At 37.4% G+C, this 17,937-nt stretch overlaps 1 protein-coding gene across 11 annotated transcripts in view; it reads right to left on the bottom strand.

Annotated features, from left to right (window-relative positions):
• CDK14 (cyclin dependent kinase 14) overlaps positions 1-17,937 on the bottom strand; it is a 722,239-nt gene that overhangs the window by 197,068 nt on the left and 507,234 nt on the right. For all 11 annotated transcript variants that reach the window (XR_005369364.1, XM_038556760.1, XM_038556759.1 and 8 more), the window contains one exon: positions 12,271-12,364. Coding sequence is in view for 10 of the 11 variants with exons in the window: in XM_038556760.1 (XP_038412688.1) it covers positions 12,271-12,364 (94 nt within the window). In the remaining variant the exon portion in view is untranslated. The remainder of the gene's footprint in view (positions 1-12,270; positions 12,365-17,937) is intronic.

The following is a 17,937-nucleotide window of genomic DNA, read 5'->3' as shown; positions in this document are numbered from 1 at the left end:
ACTCTATGAAGAGAGAGATGTTTGCCCAGTTCCCAGCTGCACCAGATTCTGACTATTCCTGCTCCAGCCACCATCTCTCTACAACCATGTCATGGACACCAAGTCCATCAAATCCAGAACTGCCCTTACTCAATTCCTGATCCTGGAACTATGACCAAAATATTTTTAAAAGTGACTGTTGATCTAATGCAGAGAATTTTTTTGTTTTTGTTTGTGGGCTTTTTTTTTTTTTTTTTTTTTTGAGGTGGGGGTAAGGGCAGAAGGAGAGAGAGAGAATCTTTAGAGAATCCACTAGGTGTGGGGCCTGATGTGGGGCTTGATCTCAGGACCCTGAGATCATGACCTGAGATGAAATCAAGAGTAGGACACCTTACTGACTGAGGTACCTAGGTGCCTCTAACTCAGAGTTCTGAGGGGTCACATGACAAGAGTTAACTGCAGTAGTCAGTAAATAATCACATATACTGACAATAAAGTCATGAATAACAAGATGGTAATATAAAACAGGGATATATTAGTTTAAAACATTTCCCAGAATTTAAGACTGTTAGACCACAGACAAGAACAATTACCTCCAGAAAAGTCTTTGGTAAAGACTGCTACAATTGGGAAATATTTACAGGTGGGTGGATATGCCTAAAAGCAATCCTGTGTTCCTGTTACAAATCATAGCAACTAGAAATATAGCACTTTAATTTTATAATATCTCAAATTGACAATCAATTAACAAATGTTGTCAGCAACTACCTTCTTCTCTTTTCATGATAGTTACAAACCATTTGGCATTAGACCAGCACTGCAAATACCATCCATTCCCCTCCACGTCTGCCCTCCCATATGCACGTCACTGTTAGCCCCATCCCCTCCCTTCATTTCTGAATCATGTAAGATCATGATACCTTTCCATTCCTTTTTATTTCTCTACAATATTTAGCCAAATCTTCTTCCCTTTCATCCCCTTTCTTCTTTCTTATCTTTCAGCAAAGCTTTTCAACCACATTGCCAAGACACCTCTCTGTCACCCATCTGTTCTTGCCTATTCCAATATTTTGATCCATCAAATGAGCTGCTTTTAATATTTGGTGTTCCTTACCTTACAAACACCCTCATCTTCATGATTTAAAAAATATTTATGACATATAATAAAATTTATAATTTTTGCCTTTTAAAATACCCCTAAGAGGATATCTAATCACCTTCTCTCAGCCATTTGCAGAGAAGTTGTCTATATTCAATGTTTTTAATTTTTCACTTACTCTTTAAGCCCACTGTAATCTGACTTTAAAAACACTTGGAACTATTCCCTTAGAAGTTACCAACCAGGGGCCTCTTTTCAGCACCATCTTCTACTGACCTCACTGTAGTATTTGATGCAGTTGATAATCTCTCTTTCTTGAAATTCCTCTACTTTTGACTTTCCAAAAAAAAGTGCTTTCTGGCTCTCTGTATCCTCTAGATATTCTTTCTTTTCTCTCCTTTAAACCATCTTCTACTCTCCAAAATGGAAACATTTCCCACTTTCTTCAATCTATACCAATATTTCTGGAGAACTAAATCAGGAAGCTCAAATCCCTAGCTCCAACATAATCCCAACTTGAAACATGCACAGAGGTGTACTTCCAACTCACTTTTTTAAATTGCTCTATCTGATGTCTGAATAGTAATAGATAAAGGAAGTTAATGCTTTACACAAAGTAAGGACTTCTCACAGAAGGAAATGCTTTATATGAAGGAGGTCAAATAACAAGAGTATTAAAAATCACGTTGATGCACTAGAAAGAATGATCCTTAATTTACCAAATTCAGGCATAAGAACTCTCTGATTTGGATACTATTATCATTATGGACACACAAGTTGCTATTTCCTCCATCTAAATGATGCCCGGTATTTGCATGTCTTGGGTTCTTCACTACCTTTACAAATATCACCTTCTGAGAGAAACCTCCCAGACCACCATATGTATCTCTCATGCAACATTTATGAGACACATTATACATTTATTTGCTTATTATCTATCTTCCTTCATAGGAATACAGGATCCAAGAGAACAGGGACTTTGTTTTTTTGCACTTCTATCTCTCCAGAAGTAAGAAGAACATTTAGCTCATAGTAACCACAACAAACATTTGTTGAAGAAATTAATAACTTAATGGAAAAGTGAATGATTTAATGAAAATACTCTTTTTCCATTTATAGAAAGTTTGCAACACCGTAATGTAAATGTAAGAATACTCAAAGTAAAAAATACTTTTTTTCACCAAGTGAGCTAATTCAAATTTCTACATAACGACTAGCTGATATTCAAATAGAAGTTTCTTTGCTAAAATTAATGAGATTAGCTATTCTATAATGGGCTATCATCTTGTCCTTGTTTTTTCTTATGACAAACGAGCCTATTGCAATTTGCTACCAAAATTTCTATTAGCTTATTGATTAGCACAGAACTTTTTTTTTTTTAAGATTTATTTATTCATTCATGAGAGACACACACAGAGAGAGAGGCAGAGACACAGGCAAAGGGAGAAGTAGGCTCCTCGCAGGGAGCCCGATGTGGGACTCGATCCTGGAACTCCAGGATTACACTCTGAGCCGAAGGCAGACACTCAACTGCTGAGCCACCCTGGTGTCCCTAGAACTTTCTTTTTAGAATGTTTATCTAATGTCTCCCTATATCAATCACTCAAATGTTATTTCTTCCACATATTCACTTTCATTGGATCTCTTATCATTTTTCTTCCATGTGGTTTTTTTTTCATAGAACCTTGACCTGGGAGGATCTTAGGATATCATTCATCCAGGGGTTCTCAACCTCTCTTTCAGCAGTGAGATGCGTTTCATACACAAAATCTTAATAAAGGCAGAGCCAGGAATGGAGTGGCTGAAAAAGTGTGCCTCCCTTGAGCCTACCCCCCACCTTCTCCCTGAGACACTGAGGAGAATTTTAAGCCTTCTTTGAAAACCATGAACAGTCCAAACTTTTCTAATTAAACCCAGATGTATATTCTGTGTCGACTCTTCAATTTCTTTTTTTTTTTTTGACTCTTCAATTTCTTTAACAGGAAACCCTTCTCCTCTGGTCTAAAAACATTTAATGAGCAAATAGAGTGTGCCACATGCTGTATAGGCAGAGCAAGAAACATATTGAGGGAACACAAAAAGGACTGCTAACCCCACCCACTAGCTAAATAGACCTGAATTGGTCTGTAATTTCCCTGGAGGGAATGATTTTTTTGTCTCCCTCCTTACTTATCCTTCACTTCTCTGCTGCTCACCCTTAAACTGACTTTTGTGTCACTGCACTGATTCTCTCCTGGTCTAGCTTCCCTACCTCTTCCCCAGCCTCCACAAACTACGAGCATCTGTAAGGTTAAGGCAGCACTCCACTGCATTTCCCCCTCCAACTTTTCATTATTCAAAAACTAGTATGGTTTGGGACCCAACTTTGTCTGCTTTGAGTGAACAATCCCTGAGCTTCAATCTCTCTCCTGATTCTTTTCTGTACGATTTGTGGGCATTCCCAACTGGAGGTCCTCTGCTGCCATAAGAAAGTCCAGTAACTTGAGCTGTCTTTTTCTTCCTCTCCGGGGGCATTCCTTTTCAATGTTCCCATTATTTTCAATGATCTCACTAATCACTTTGTTTCCCAAGGTAGAAACTCTGAAGTGATTTTTTTATTCCTTTCTCTTTTGTATCATTTATATCCAAGATGGATCACAACAATTTTGCAACATCTTTTTGATGAGACCTTCTGGAAGCTATTCAAATGTAGCCCAGTTGACAGTACTTTTGAGGTGAGCAGGGACTGTGTCCTACCACTGCCTGTAGGCACAGTGCCGGACACAGAATAAGTGCGTATTAATTCTTGCTGAAAGAATAACTGAATGGGATAAAAATATGTGATGCTTAATGTAGCATAAAAACCGCAAACAAATTATCTAGTAATACAGCAATGTGTTAGTACATTTGGGCACATTTAGAAGATATTACAGTATAATTAAAATAATATTTTTGAGTATATATTAATGGCTTGGAAATTGCTCCCAATTTAATGTGAAAATAAAGAGAAGTGGATACAAAACCTATAAATTTATTATTAACTCAATTGTGAAAACCTAGAAAAGGAAATACAAAAAAGCTGGGGTGCTAGGTGGCATACTCAGTTAAGCATCTGCTTTCGGCTCAGGTCATGATCCTGGAGTCCTGGGATCGAGCCCCAGCTCCCTACTCAGTGGGGAATCTGCTTCCCCTCTCCCTTTGCCCCCCCCCCCCCCGCTTGTGCTTTCTCTCTCTCTCTCTCTCTCTCTCAAATAAATAAAATCCTTAAAAAAAAAGATAATACAAAAAAGCTTAATACTGGTTATCTCTGAATGATGATTTTTATTTATTTTCATACTGTTTTTAAATTTTTCTAACTGCTTTATTTTTTATAAACTTAACACTCTGAAAAAGATTTGCCACCATGTAAATAACTCTGCCTATTGATAAGGCTTGAAAGAAACATGTACAAATTAAAAGAGGCATTTGTTTCCAGGGTGGGAGGTATTATAATTTATCTCCCTGATTGTTTTTCTCACATTGGCTTAAAAAATTATTGAATGGGACACCTGGCTCAGTCGGTTAAGTGTCTGACTTGATTTTGGTTTAGATCATGATCTCAGGGTTGTGAGATGGAGCCCCACTCAGGCTCCCAGCTGAGTGTAGAGCCTTCTTGGGATTCTCTCTCCTTCTCCCTCTGCCCCTCACCCCCGCCCTCCTAATCAGCACTGCATTTCTGTGCGCTCATGTGTGTGTACTCTCTCTCTTAAAAAAGTAAACTATTAAAAATTACTATTTAATATTTCCAATATCCTTCAACCCAACATGTATTGCTTAGTTCCCTATAGTGTTCATGTAGCCGAATTTACCATCATATCATACTGTATTAATTTTGCTAAAATGCCATTTTAACATTATTACTCTGGTTAAAAAATTATATTATCTCATTATTACTTTATAGCTAAAATAAGATATAAAGTCCTCACTCTATCAAAGTCTGATCTTGAACATCCAATCTCACCTTCCACCCATACCAGATAGACACCTACTGTCCCCACTTTACTTCTGTACCATTGCCTGATATCCCCATCTCTCTTATTCCACTTCAAATCTTATACTCTCTTCAGTGCTTGACAAAAATTGTCTTAGCAATTTTCTCTTTAAACACCCACAGCCTTTATGCATGATCCTGTAATATCATGCATTTTTAGAGTTAAAAAAGGTTAAAGCTGCAAGACCTTATTGAAGTCATTTAGTTCAACTACTCCCTTTACAGATGCCGAAACTGTATCTCAATTAGAAAAGGTGACTTATCCACGGAAAACAGTAACTCAAGATTAGAACCCAAGATTTAACTATTGGGTTCAGTATTTTAACTAGTACAGGATCTGCCACTGTTACTGGGTCTCTCTTCTGACCAATAACTCAGTAATTATTTATGAGTTTTATTTGTTTTTAATTTTTTAAAATTATTTATTTATTCATGAGAGACACACAGAGAGAGAGAGAGGCAGAGACACAGGCAGAGGGAGAAGCAGGCTCCATGCAGGGAGCCCAATGTGGGACTCGATCCCAGGTCTCCAGGATCACACCCCAGGTTGCAGGCAGTGCTAAACCGCTGTGCCACTGGGGCTGTCCTGACTGTTTTATTTTTAAAGATATCTCTTGCCTGCCCACTTTGATGACAGTTTCCCCAGGCAGACACCATGGCACACAGTTCCTTTACATCTCCCTTGTATTTAGTGCTGCAAAGTGAGTACTGAAAAAGTAAGCCAGGAATAACCTCAAGCAAATCCAATAGTGGTACTGGGGATACAATGTGTGATCCAGATATTCCATTTTAACAATGTGCCTCGTACAACCAATTGGATGGTAACAGCCATCAAAGGTAATGGCCACCAACTTTCTCTTACTTCGTATATGGCTATTCTAGGCAGTCATGAAACACCAAGGTTATCACTCTAGCTAAGAGCCTGGAAATGGAGCCAAGATGAGGAAACAAGGACTAGAACTGAATTTGAAGATCACATTTTTATGTTAGTCCATTGCAAAACACAGAGGCTTAAGGAAGGATCTGATTCAAAAGTCTAATAGCTTTCATATAGCTGCAAGTGGCTCTTTTCACACACACGCACATATATTACACACACACATATGTAAATTCTGAATGACATATATATGAGGAAGAGGAACATTTAAACTGTACCAATCAAGGAATGTACAACAGGTTAACAAACTGGTGGTTGAAATTTCATGGCAAGCCTGAGGACCTAGAAGACAGGGAGAGGTGAGATCCTCAGGGTTATCAACATTCAGAGGCAGGGAGAACAACAATGGCCCCCACAACAGACTCATGCCAGCTCCTCTGTCATGGCTGCTGTATATTGGGCCACAAGCCACACAAACCCAGAAGCATCTGCCAAAGGTCTCAGGCAGCTGTGCAAGCATTCTCTGCCATTTGTTCAGCTGTCGTGAAATGAGAGAGACACATATTCCCAGGGTTCCACCAACTGGATTTCTTTTTCAATTCCAAACAATGTGATTAGAATATAATTTTTTTTTACTAGTTCTGATTTTGTCACTCTGAATATATATTTACCAGGATGAATACATCTACTGCTTATTTTTGCAACTAACACAGGTGAATAGAATACCTCATGCCACAGTAAGAAATAGGTAATGCTGAGGAAATGAATATAAATCACTTTTTTCACCTAACATCAGAGTTACTACTTAGACAGGCAGGTGCCCATTCACATGGCAATTCAAAATGTCTTTGACATTTGTCAATTTGTCTTTGACAAATATAATTTGTCAAACTTCCATCACTTCCTTCCTTTCTTGCATATGAGCATCACAATTTCAAGGAAAATGATTTAGTGGTGAAATCTCAGATTGTAGCAGAGCCAGCTCACCTAATATATATCAACGCAGTTATTAGGTTGCAGAAATAAATTCAATGCACTTGTTAAAAATGTAAACTGCTTCTTTCCACCAAAGGAGGGAAAGAGAAAAAAGACAAAACCTTCAGAAGAAAAAATATAAGGACTTTACTGAATGGTCTTTGTTGCCTTTCATATTTGTTGTAAAGACTTAGTGTGTGTGAGTTAATTATATTAGTTACCTTGGATAGCAAGCTATTAATTTTGTTCTTCAAAGTTATTAACCACCTTTCTATACACAGTTCACAGATGAATGGATGGACTTAATCCCTGTATTAAAAACAAACCAAATAATCCCATGTTTCATGACTTCTCAAAGTTGATTATCTCCTTGGCAATGCTTTACCAGAGGCTGGATATACAATGGCCACTTTAGAAGAGTCTCTGGCAATTTATATGAGAAGCCTGTGAAAGTGGATTTAATCACACTTTAATAGTAATTCAGATTCAGACCAGATATAAAAGGTTACCAAGTAAAAGCATTTTTTTCCCCAGTGATTCAACTATATTGGGCTAATAAAATTTCTTATTCCAATGACCGTACAGCTCCTGAGAGAGGCTGTTTGTTTGATGGGACATACAGCTTTTTGCAAATTTGAACAATTCCGTAGAGAAAAAAGTATTTAATGTGATAATATTTATTATCTCAAGAAGTTTGTAGATTTCTCTTGGAGGTCATGTCTCATTCTTCAGAGCAAAACATAATATTATTTAATTCTAAAGCAGGAATTTTATATAGACAATGATCTTTATCTCCTAATTACCAAAGGACATTTTACTTGTTAAAATCATTACACATGTTAAAAAAAACTACAGTCAATGAAGAAATTATTACCATCAATCATGATGTTTATCTGCATTTAAGGGCTCTGTGCTCTAACGGGAGCAAACAAACAGTAGTTTCATGTACCAATATTCGAATGGGAAATCTGTAATGATCTATTTCTTTGATTTATTAAAAATCTAGTCATACCTCAAAGGTCTCTGAATATCCATAAAATTAGGAAACTATTCCCATAAAATTAAAAAATAATAGGCAAATCTGCAAACAGGAAGCAATCCAACAAGATAATCCCTATCACAAATCACTGCATTATAATAAAAATAATATATGAAATGAAAACTTTGACTAAGCTATAAGCAATAAAATATGCCTTTATGAAACTCATTTTTTGGTTCTATTGCTGTAGCATATATTTCATTTACATAACTATTTCCTTTTCTTTTAACTTCATCCAGAAATAATGCATATATGAAGACATTTCTTTCTATATGATTCCTTTTTGAAGTTTTCTGATTTCAAATACAGTAAATTAGTGATATTAGTATAAAAATCAGGAATTTAACAAGGTTACATATGCATTATTCAATAATTATCAGAGAGTGAACAGGGTGAAACTAAAGTTTAAGAAATTATTCTCAGAATTTATTATTATTATTATTATTATAGTTGAGCTTCAAATAAATTAAAAGGCTAAATATTTGAAGATATGTTTTAGTATAAAAATCTATATGATGCAAATCATAGTCCATTGAGATTCCTTCTTCTGCTATTTTTTTCAATGACACAAAATTTTAAAAGTTCACTATATTTTTAAGAAAATAGTTCTGGAAAGTTATTTAAAATAACTGAATGAAAAGAAAAACTTACATAGAAAATAGGAAAAGAAAACACTTATAAAAAATGTACATTTATGTAAAGGACCATAAAATGTTAATAAAGAAATTTAATTTATTCTTAGGTGGGAAAGCTCAATTTTGCACATTTTCTTCCTAATATAATCTACAGGCTCAGTACAATCTCAATCAATTCAGTAGGAGATTTTCTCAGGAACAAGGAGAAGGAAGTGTTTCATGACTTTAGATGAAGGGATCAAAGTGTAACAACAGTCAATAAATTTATGAAAATTAAATGTTATTGAATTAAAGACTTGGAATTCTAATAATTATTTTTAACTAAAAGGATTAGTTTGCAAAGGATGCATCTGGCAGCTTTTCATAATGGTTAAAAATTGTAAACAAGCTATTAATATGGGGCTGATTAAGCAAATAATGTCTTGTCCATGCAATGAAACATTCCTTTGTCATTAGAAATGCTAAGTTTCTGGATTCATTTATTCAATGAAAAGTGTTAATTACATATTGTTAAGTGAAAAAAGAAAGTTACAAAAGGTATATAAAATATGATTCAATTTTTTTAACATGTGTAGAAATGGAGGATATATATAAAAATATTAAATGTGGTTTTCTCTGCTTACTAGGACAGGGTGATTTTTCAGCTTTTATACTTTTGGACACTGGAAATTTTCTGCATAAAGATGCATTGTTTATATAATCATAAGACATTATTTTAACATTTGGTGTGGGAATTTATGCATAAAAAATAAGTAAAATTAGGAACTCCTCAGTGGTTCAGTGGTTGCACACCTGCCTTCAGCTCAGGTCGTGATTCTGGGATCTGGGATCGAGTCCCACATCGGGCTCCCTGCGAGGAGCCTGCTTCTCCCTCTGCCTATGTCTCTGCCTCTCTCTCTCTCACTCTGTGTCTCTCATGAATAAATAAATAACTTTAAAAAAATAAGTAAAATTAAAAGTTAAGTGGATACAGCTTCTGGGAGAAGAAATCAATATACTAACACTTGGAAGAAGGTTTCTATAATATTAGGGACTCTGCTATTTGTCCATCTGCTATGATGTACAGGGGCACCGGGGTATAGCATACAAGCATGGAGGAATCATCTATGCTTTGATTCCCTGGTTTCCATTGTTCATTTTTTGTAATCATTTTACTGCTGATGTCAAGGTGAACACAGTAGTGATGGAGAATCTCAACTCTTTTTTTTTTGTTTTTAAGATTTTTTTTTATTTATTCATGATAGACAGAGAGAGAGAGAGAGAGAGAGAGAGAGAGGCAGAGACACAGGCAGAGGGAAAAGCAGGCTCCATTGAGGGAGCCTGACATGGGACTTGATCCTGGGTCTCCAGGGTCACACCCCGGGCCGAAGGCAGCGCTAAACCGCTGAGCCACCCGAGGTGCCCAGAATCTCAACTCTTACCACTACATCCTCCTGGGTCCTTAAACTTAATATGAAAGCTATACTTTAGTGCTTCATTTGCATAACTAACATACATGCTAATATGCTAAGTTTCTCTCTTTCTATGGTCCGTACTAACACTGGCCCCATTGAGTTCATATGAGAATTTAATTAAAGAGACAAGTATGATAATGTGGTTGACTGCTGCAATACATACAGCTTGAATCCTTTTACCAAAGACCTTAATTTGTCTAGCTCTGATTACATGTTTTAAGTAACAGGTTTATATGGATATTAGCTAATGTGGAAGTTCTACAGATTAATAATATTCAGTATTAAATGATTGGATAAAATAATAACTTACAGGATATTAACTATGTGCTAGGCATAGTTTTAAAGGCATTTTATGTGTTTTAAGTCAATTATTCCTTGAAACAACCTATGAGATGGGTACTGTTATTAGCCTTTTGTTTCTCCCAAGGGAAACTGAGGCTCAGATAATTAAGTCCATTGTCCAAGGTTACAGTGCAGGTGATAAACCCAGATCGTCTGGCACCAGAACACATTTTATTGTCTCTTTGTGCAGATTTTTAAAAATTGAAATGCTTTTTAAAATAATTTTAGATTTACTGAAAAGCAGTACAGAGGATTCCTGTATACCCCTCACCCATTTGCTCTTTAAATCTTATTATGTTTTTTCATTTGTTTTTATTGGGGTTTGTTTGATTTGCCAACATATAGTATAACACCCAGTGCTCATCCCATCAAGTGCCCTCCTCAGTGCCCATCACCCAGTTACCCCAACCCCCTACCCACCTCCTCTTCTGCAACCCTTTGTTTGTTTCCCAGACTTAGGTGTCTCCTTCTCTAATTTTTCCCACTCATTTCCCCTCCTTTCCCCTATAATCTCTTTCACTATTTCTTATATTCTACATATGAGTGAAACCATATGATGATTGTCTTTCTCTGATTGACTTACTTCACTCAGCATAATACCCTCCAGTTCCATCCACATCGAAGCAAATGGTGGGTATTCATCTTTTCTGATGGCTGAGTAACATTCCATTGTATATATAGACCACAGCTTCTTTATCCATTCATCTGTCGAAGGACATCATGGCTCCTTCCACAGTTTGGCTATTGTGGGCACTGCTGCTATGGATACTGGGGTGCAGGTGTCCCAGCATTTCACTACATCTGTATCTTGGGGGTAAATCCCCAGCAGTTGTAGGGTAGCTCTATTTTTAACTCTTTGAGGAACCTCCACACAGTTTTCCAGAGTGGCTGCACCAGTTCACATTCCCACAACAGTGCAAAAGGGTTCCCCTTTCTCCACATTCTCTCCAATATTTGTTGTTTCCTGTCTTGTTAATTTGTGCCATTCTCACTGGTGTGAGGTGGTATCTCATTGCGGTTTTGATTTCTATTAAATCTTAAATTAAATGGTGTATTTGTCACAACGAAATGTACGCTGATATCTACTAAACTGCACACTTTACTCGGATGTCTCTCGTGTTCCTTGATGTCTTTTTTCTGTTCCAGGATTCCATTCAGGATACCACGTGACGTGGAGTTGTCATGCCGCCCTAGCCTCCTCTGGGCTATGACAATTTCTCAGACTTTCCTTGTTTTTGAGGACCCTGGCAGTTTTGAGGAGTACTAATCAGGTATTGGGTAGAATGTCCCTCGAGCTTGTGTGATGTGTTTTTCATGATTAGAACAGGGTTAGAGTTTTTGAGAGGAGGACCACAGAGGTGAAGTGGCACATTATATCAGAGGTACAGTCTATCAACATGACTTGTCTGTGATGATGCTGGCCTTGAAGACCTGGTTGTTCTCCATTTTAAAGTTGCTCTCCTTTTTCCAAGCTGTTACTTTATGGGAAAAGTTATCAATCAAAGCCCATATTTCAGTGGGTGAAGACAGGAGGGAGTTAAGCTTCACCCACTTGGGGGGGGGGGGTCTACATAAACTGTTTGAAATTCTTCTGCCAGAGCCCTCATTTTTAACCCCACTATTTCATATTGCTGCCGACATCCTATCGTTTCCTACCACTTTGGCACATTATGCATGTACAGTTTAAAAACACAATTCTTAACTTATTTCCTGCTTTTTCAGAGGTGCAAAAATACATTAGAATTAAATGTGACAACCCATAAATTTGTTTAAAATCATTTTCCACTAGCACTGTACAATTTGTCATCAAGGGATGAATTAGAAACCAATTTTTCTCAGAAGCACTCCGTAAAGAACTTACCAGAAATATTCGTTCAAGTTGATCCTGAATGTCTTTCATTCCTGGAAAAGCAGCAACTCCTTGGATCATTTCAACAAAGATGCAGCCGACTCCCCTAAAGAGAGAAGGATGAGTTATACCAAAACTCCAATATATTCTGGAAAATTAAATCTGGAATTAGGACATCTACTCCTATAGAGGAGAGACAATGAATAAATGACATTCTTAGTGAGTATGAAAGGCTGTGCCATGTACATCTAGACCCCATGTCTTTCCTTTCCCTCTCTGTCTAGTGTCCTGAAACATCCCTAATAGCTGCAGCTAGCTACACTGGGCTCAGAAAATGGTGGCAACCAATGAAATATAACACTCCATCTCATTTACTGGAAGCAGTTAAGAAACTCCTTAGCCTGATCTAGAAAGCCTCCACAGTCTTTTTCAAATAGCCCTTTCCTACCCCGTTTTACAAATCCTCTTTCTCCGGCTGTCCAGGAGTTATTGAACCTCTCTTTGCACCAAAATCATCTGTGTGTGTGTGTGTGGGGGGGGGGGGGGGGCGGGGTGGTGGAGATCTATTTAAAACTGCAAATATTCTGAACACAAACTGAAGAGATCCTTTTTCAATCCATCTAGGTTGGATCCTGGGTGTTGACTCAGGTAGTTTAGGTTATTCAGGGCAGCTACCATGAGGATCGCCAAGCTGGACTGACTGCCCATAGGCTAGGCGTAAACCCATATAGCTTGACTCAAATTGCTTCACTACTACAACTCTTTCCTTCTTTATTTGCTCTTAACTTATCAATCCAACCCAGCTTCTATAATCTAATTTAAAGGCCATTTCTTCCATAAAGCCTTACACGAACACTCCAGCAGACAGAATAGCTCCCTTTATGAGTTTATTCTGTTAAGTTCTCATTCACCATATCAGCCATCTACCACGGCCAACTTCCCTTCCTAGCTCAGCAGACTATGCTCAAGGCAGGCTAGCAGATCAGGAGACTTAGCTCCCAGACAACAGAGGCCTGAATCTAACCTAGTGGGAACAACCAATCCATAGTATAGGCAGAGAGCCAATGAGATACTTCTGCTGGGACTTTAAAGAACAATCGCTTGAGAGAGGGATGGAAAAAAAGTAGCCTATATCAATGGGATAAGTCCATTAATGGCAGAGCACTAGCAAGAAGGGTCTTCATGCAGATGAAATCCCCTGAAATGGCCTCGTTCCTGCCTTCCTAAGGACTGGATGTTCAGATAATACGTTGATTTTGCTAGCATTCTCTACCTTGTAGCAATTCTCCGAGATATACATGTGTGTAAATAAATAAATAAATAAATACACACACACACACACACACACACACACACACACATTTTTTAGATGGTTCTACCTTAAATGGGTTTATGTTTCCTAAAAGTACTCTAATGAAATCATGAACATATTGGGACACTTCTTCAATTGCTGCATTCATATTTAACTTAGAGTGAGCAAAACCCTTGTGTCTTTAACTTATTTTAGATCCTTTTGAGGTTAAGGACAAGGGATTATATTTCTATAACTGCCCCAGTTGTTATCACAGTTGTACATAAAGTATAGAATTAAAGAAGTAATGCATTTGCAGAAATCTCTTCTCTATTACAGCACATAATTTCACTCCAAATTAAACACTAAAAGTAAATAGAATCAAAATGACTAAAATCAAAGAAATGCTACTTTATTTTATTTTATTTTTTAATTTTTATTTATTTTTTATTTATTTATGATAGTCACACAGAGAGAGAGAGAGAGGCAGAGACATAGGCAGAAGGAGAAGCAGGCTCCATGCACCGGGAGCCCGACGTGGGATTCGATCCCAGGTCTCCAGGATCGCGCCCTGGGCCAAAGGCAGGCGCCAAACCGCTGCGCCACCAAGGGATCCCGAAATGCTACTTTATATATCATAAAAATAATTCCACTTAAATAGCCAAGAATTCATTTTAAAATCAGTGTTCTAGGCAGATTGGGTTTAACACAAGTTGTTTTCATTTAAGATTTGAGACACAACATACTTTTGACAATCATTTTATTAGCATATTAAAATGCAATGATATTCTTATAAATATTAGTGCTTCAGATGCCTGGTTAAATCTAAAACTTCCATTTAGTGGCTTTCCAAATTTTTACTCCAATAATTTTCTAAGATTACTGACCTACATATCTACTGTCTTCTTTTGTTAAAAATTTGTTTTATTTTAGAGAGATTGAGCACTAGGCAGGGGAGGCAGAGGGAGAATGAGAGAGAATCCCAAGCAGACTCTGCATTGAGCATGGAGCCCAACGTGGGGCTCAATCTCAGAATCCAAGATCATAACTCACTATCAGGACTCAAGATTAGGACCTGAGCTGAAACCAAGAGTTGCAAGCTCAACTGATCATACCATTCAGGTGCTCTTCTACTGTCTTCTCATTTATGTTTACATAAAATATCTTAGATCTTTTTTTTTTTTTTTTAAATATCTTAGATCTTAAATTGTACTGGCATCTTCCCTTTATTTTTATTTAACATTCAGAATATATTCTCTATTCACTACAATTTGTCTTTAGTCTTTCCCAGCACAAGCTAGAGCTCTGAGTGTGCAGACCCTCGGCAGAAGCCACAGCTGCCTCCGCTGTGCACCCAGCTGGGCTGGGTGGTGAGGTGACCATTATACACACTTACCAGAAATGCTGTTACCCTGGCTTGGGTCTTATCATTTCCATAATGTGATACTTAGAACAATTAAAAGATAAATCTATGCTGCAATTTTACTCAGTTGGAATACGATGATACAGCATTTCCATAGGCTTTTAACTACTTAGCTGGCTAAGGGACATGGACTCTCATTTCTAATGGTCATTCCTGATGATATCATTTTCCAAAGATGTATGAGAATATACTAATAAAGCTGACAGAATTATCCTTAAAGGATGTATAAATGCAGATAGAATGCACAAGAAAATTAGAAAGTAAAAGTATCAAATGTGTCAACATATTATAGCATAGCAGAATGCTTTATTACTGGAGCTGCCTTATTGCCACACAGCAATAAAAACCCTTTAATTTAATATGAAGGGACTATTGCCTGCTTCACTTTTCCCCCCTTGCTACCCTCTATTACTCTGCACTCCCTCTCTCGATGGATTAAGCTGACTGCCCTATGGTTTACTGAAAGAGAATTCAATCACTTAAATTCTATACTTATGATATATAATCTTATTTCAGGAAACGTCTCCTTTAATTTGTTGCTTCTTTGGCCATTTGAATAATTATGTAATTATCACCCACATAGTCTAAATTTTTCAAGAATAAGAACTGGTCACAAAGCTTACAATTTAAGCTGTCACAGAATGCAGTGTGTACAAACTCTCACACAGGATTAGTTAATCCTTACCTGGTAAGATAATGTATGAAAAACCCATCCATGCTCATGTATTCTTCAGTTCTTTCAAATTAAAAACTTTCAAATTTAATTTCTGCTGCAGATGTGTGATTTCTTCACCACGGTTCAAAATAAGATTTTAAGCACAACTGATAATTCTTTTTTAAGATTTATTTATTTATTTGAGAGAGAGAGAGAGAGAGAGAGAAAGAGAGCAGGGTGGGGGTAGAGGGGCAAGGGGAGAGGGGGGAGGGAGAGAGGGAATCCCAAGCACTTAACTGACTGAGCCACTCAGGTGCAGCAGAATTGATAATTCTTTGTAATTATTATTATGGAGGGACAAGTTTTTAAAGTTGAAGGTCAATTTGGGAGTTCTTATTTTGACAAAGTATACAAAATTGGGTCATCTGTGTGACTCAGTCAGTTAAGTGGTTGACTCTTGATTTCAACTCAGGTCATGATCTCAGGATCCTGGGATCGAGCCCTGTATTAGGCTCCGTGCTCAGTGAGGAGTCTGCTAGAGATTCTCTCTTCTCCTCTCCCTCTGCCCCTCCCCCTGCTTGCATGTGCACTCTCTCTAAAGTTAATCAATCAATCTTTGAAAAAGTAAACAAAATTATGAAAAATTGAGCACAAAAGTGAACTCAGGATGAGAAAACCAAAAGAAATCACAAAGTTTTAAAAGTTAACACATATAACAAATAATATTAAATTCAGAAAAATGATGTAACCTATTTATTGACTGACACACCTCTCTAATACTTTTCTTTCCATAATTCTGGCTGCATAATCTTTGATTACCTCTTCTATAAGAATTCTAAAATATTTCCTACAAAGAGAATACAGAGATAACTTAGTCTTTCCTCTAGCATAATGATGACTTTCCAAAAAAAAAAAAAATGGTGACTTTCCTTTCTGATAGTATAGAAAAGTTTTCTTTTCAGGGATCTCTGGGTGGCTCAGCGGTTTAGCGCCTGCCTTTGGCCCAGAATGTGATCCTGGGGTCACTGGATCGAGTCCCACGTCGGGCTCCTTGTGTGGAGCCTGCTTCTCCCCCTGCCTGTGTCCCTGTCTCTCTCTCTCTGTGTCTCTCCTGAATAAATAAATAAAATCTTTTTTTTTTAAAAAAAGGAAAAGTTTTCTTTTCTTTCAGCTTCACTTCTCCTGATTGGCATGGTCATGCAAACTTTTTGGATTATTGTCAATTTGGGGAAAACTATCAAGTTTCCTTCATGTATGTGTGTATACTATCAACACAGTAATTCTAAAATATTCTACATAATTCCCATGATAAATAGCAAAAAAGTACAGGAGGACATGCTCAGCCCAAGGTAGAAGAGTGTGGAAGAACTTGAACCCCTGAAGTTTAACAAGACAAGAAAAGTGGAATATGGTGCATTATGGTGTGATGGCACAAGAGTGGAAATGGGGCATTCCAGATGCAAAAGCTGTACCCTATACATGAGGAATCTTGGGAGAGCCAAATGCTATTATGATGGCTCTGCTTAGAAAGTGCAAGAGAAAGTTAAAGGGAGCAGAAGTCCATACTAGGCTAAGAATTTGCCTTTTATCCCTAGGCTTTCACTCAATTTTTTTCTGCATTCCAGGATTCATGAGGGACAAAGCTCACCAACCGGACATACAGGTGAACATCCAGATTACAGGCAGATCAGAAGATAAAATAGTCTTAAGGACAGAAGCAATTACAGCCATTGGATGTAAAGCCACCTCATTCTTTTCCACTCATGGCAGCAAATGAATGAGACAACTCTCCTAAAAGCCCTCTCTCCCCTCCCGAGCCGGGGCAGGGGGGTGGGGGTGGGGCGCACATACAATCATACACAGGGGTGCACAGACCACAGACCAAATCCTGCCTGGTGCCTGTTTTTATAACCTACAAGCTTAGAATGTCTTTTACTTTTTTAAATGGTTGAAAGAAAATCAAGATGAATATTTGACAATATACAAACATTATATAAAATTCAAATTTCAGGGTTAATAAGATTTTATTTAATTTATGTGTTGTCTATGCTGCGTTCTCATCCTCAGAGCAGAGTTGAGTAGTTGCTGCAGAGACCATATGCCCTGAAAACCCTGAAATATGTACTACTGCTCCTTTACAGACGAAGTTTGCCAAATCCTGATCTATGTTACCCTTCACTTGCCTAAAAGCATACTTGTAAACAGAAGAAATCATCTTCATCAGTTATGGAGAAAAACAAAAGAAACTACATATTATGATTATTTGTGAATAAATCAGTACTAAAAATGGGCTTTCAGACATGATCTGGC

This window comes from Canis lupus, chromosome 14, assembly GCF_011100685.1.
Source record: "Canis lupus familiaris isolate Mischka breed German Shepherd chromosome 14, alternate assembly UU_Cfam_GSD_1.0, whole genome shotgun sequence".
Classification (NCBI taxonomy): domain Eukaryota; kingdom Metazoa; phylum Chordata; class Mammalia; order Carnivora; family Canidae; genus Canis; species Canis lupus.
The sequence above is the reverse complement of the archived record's forward strand: the minus strand, read 5'-3'. Positions and strand labels throughout refer to the sequence as shown.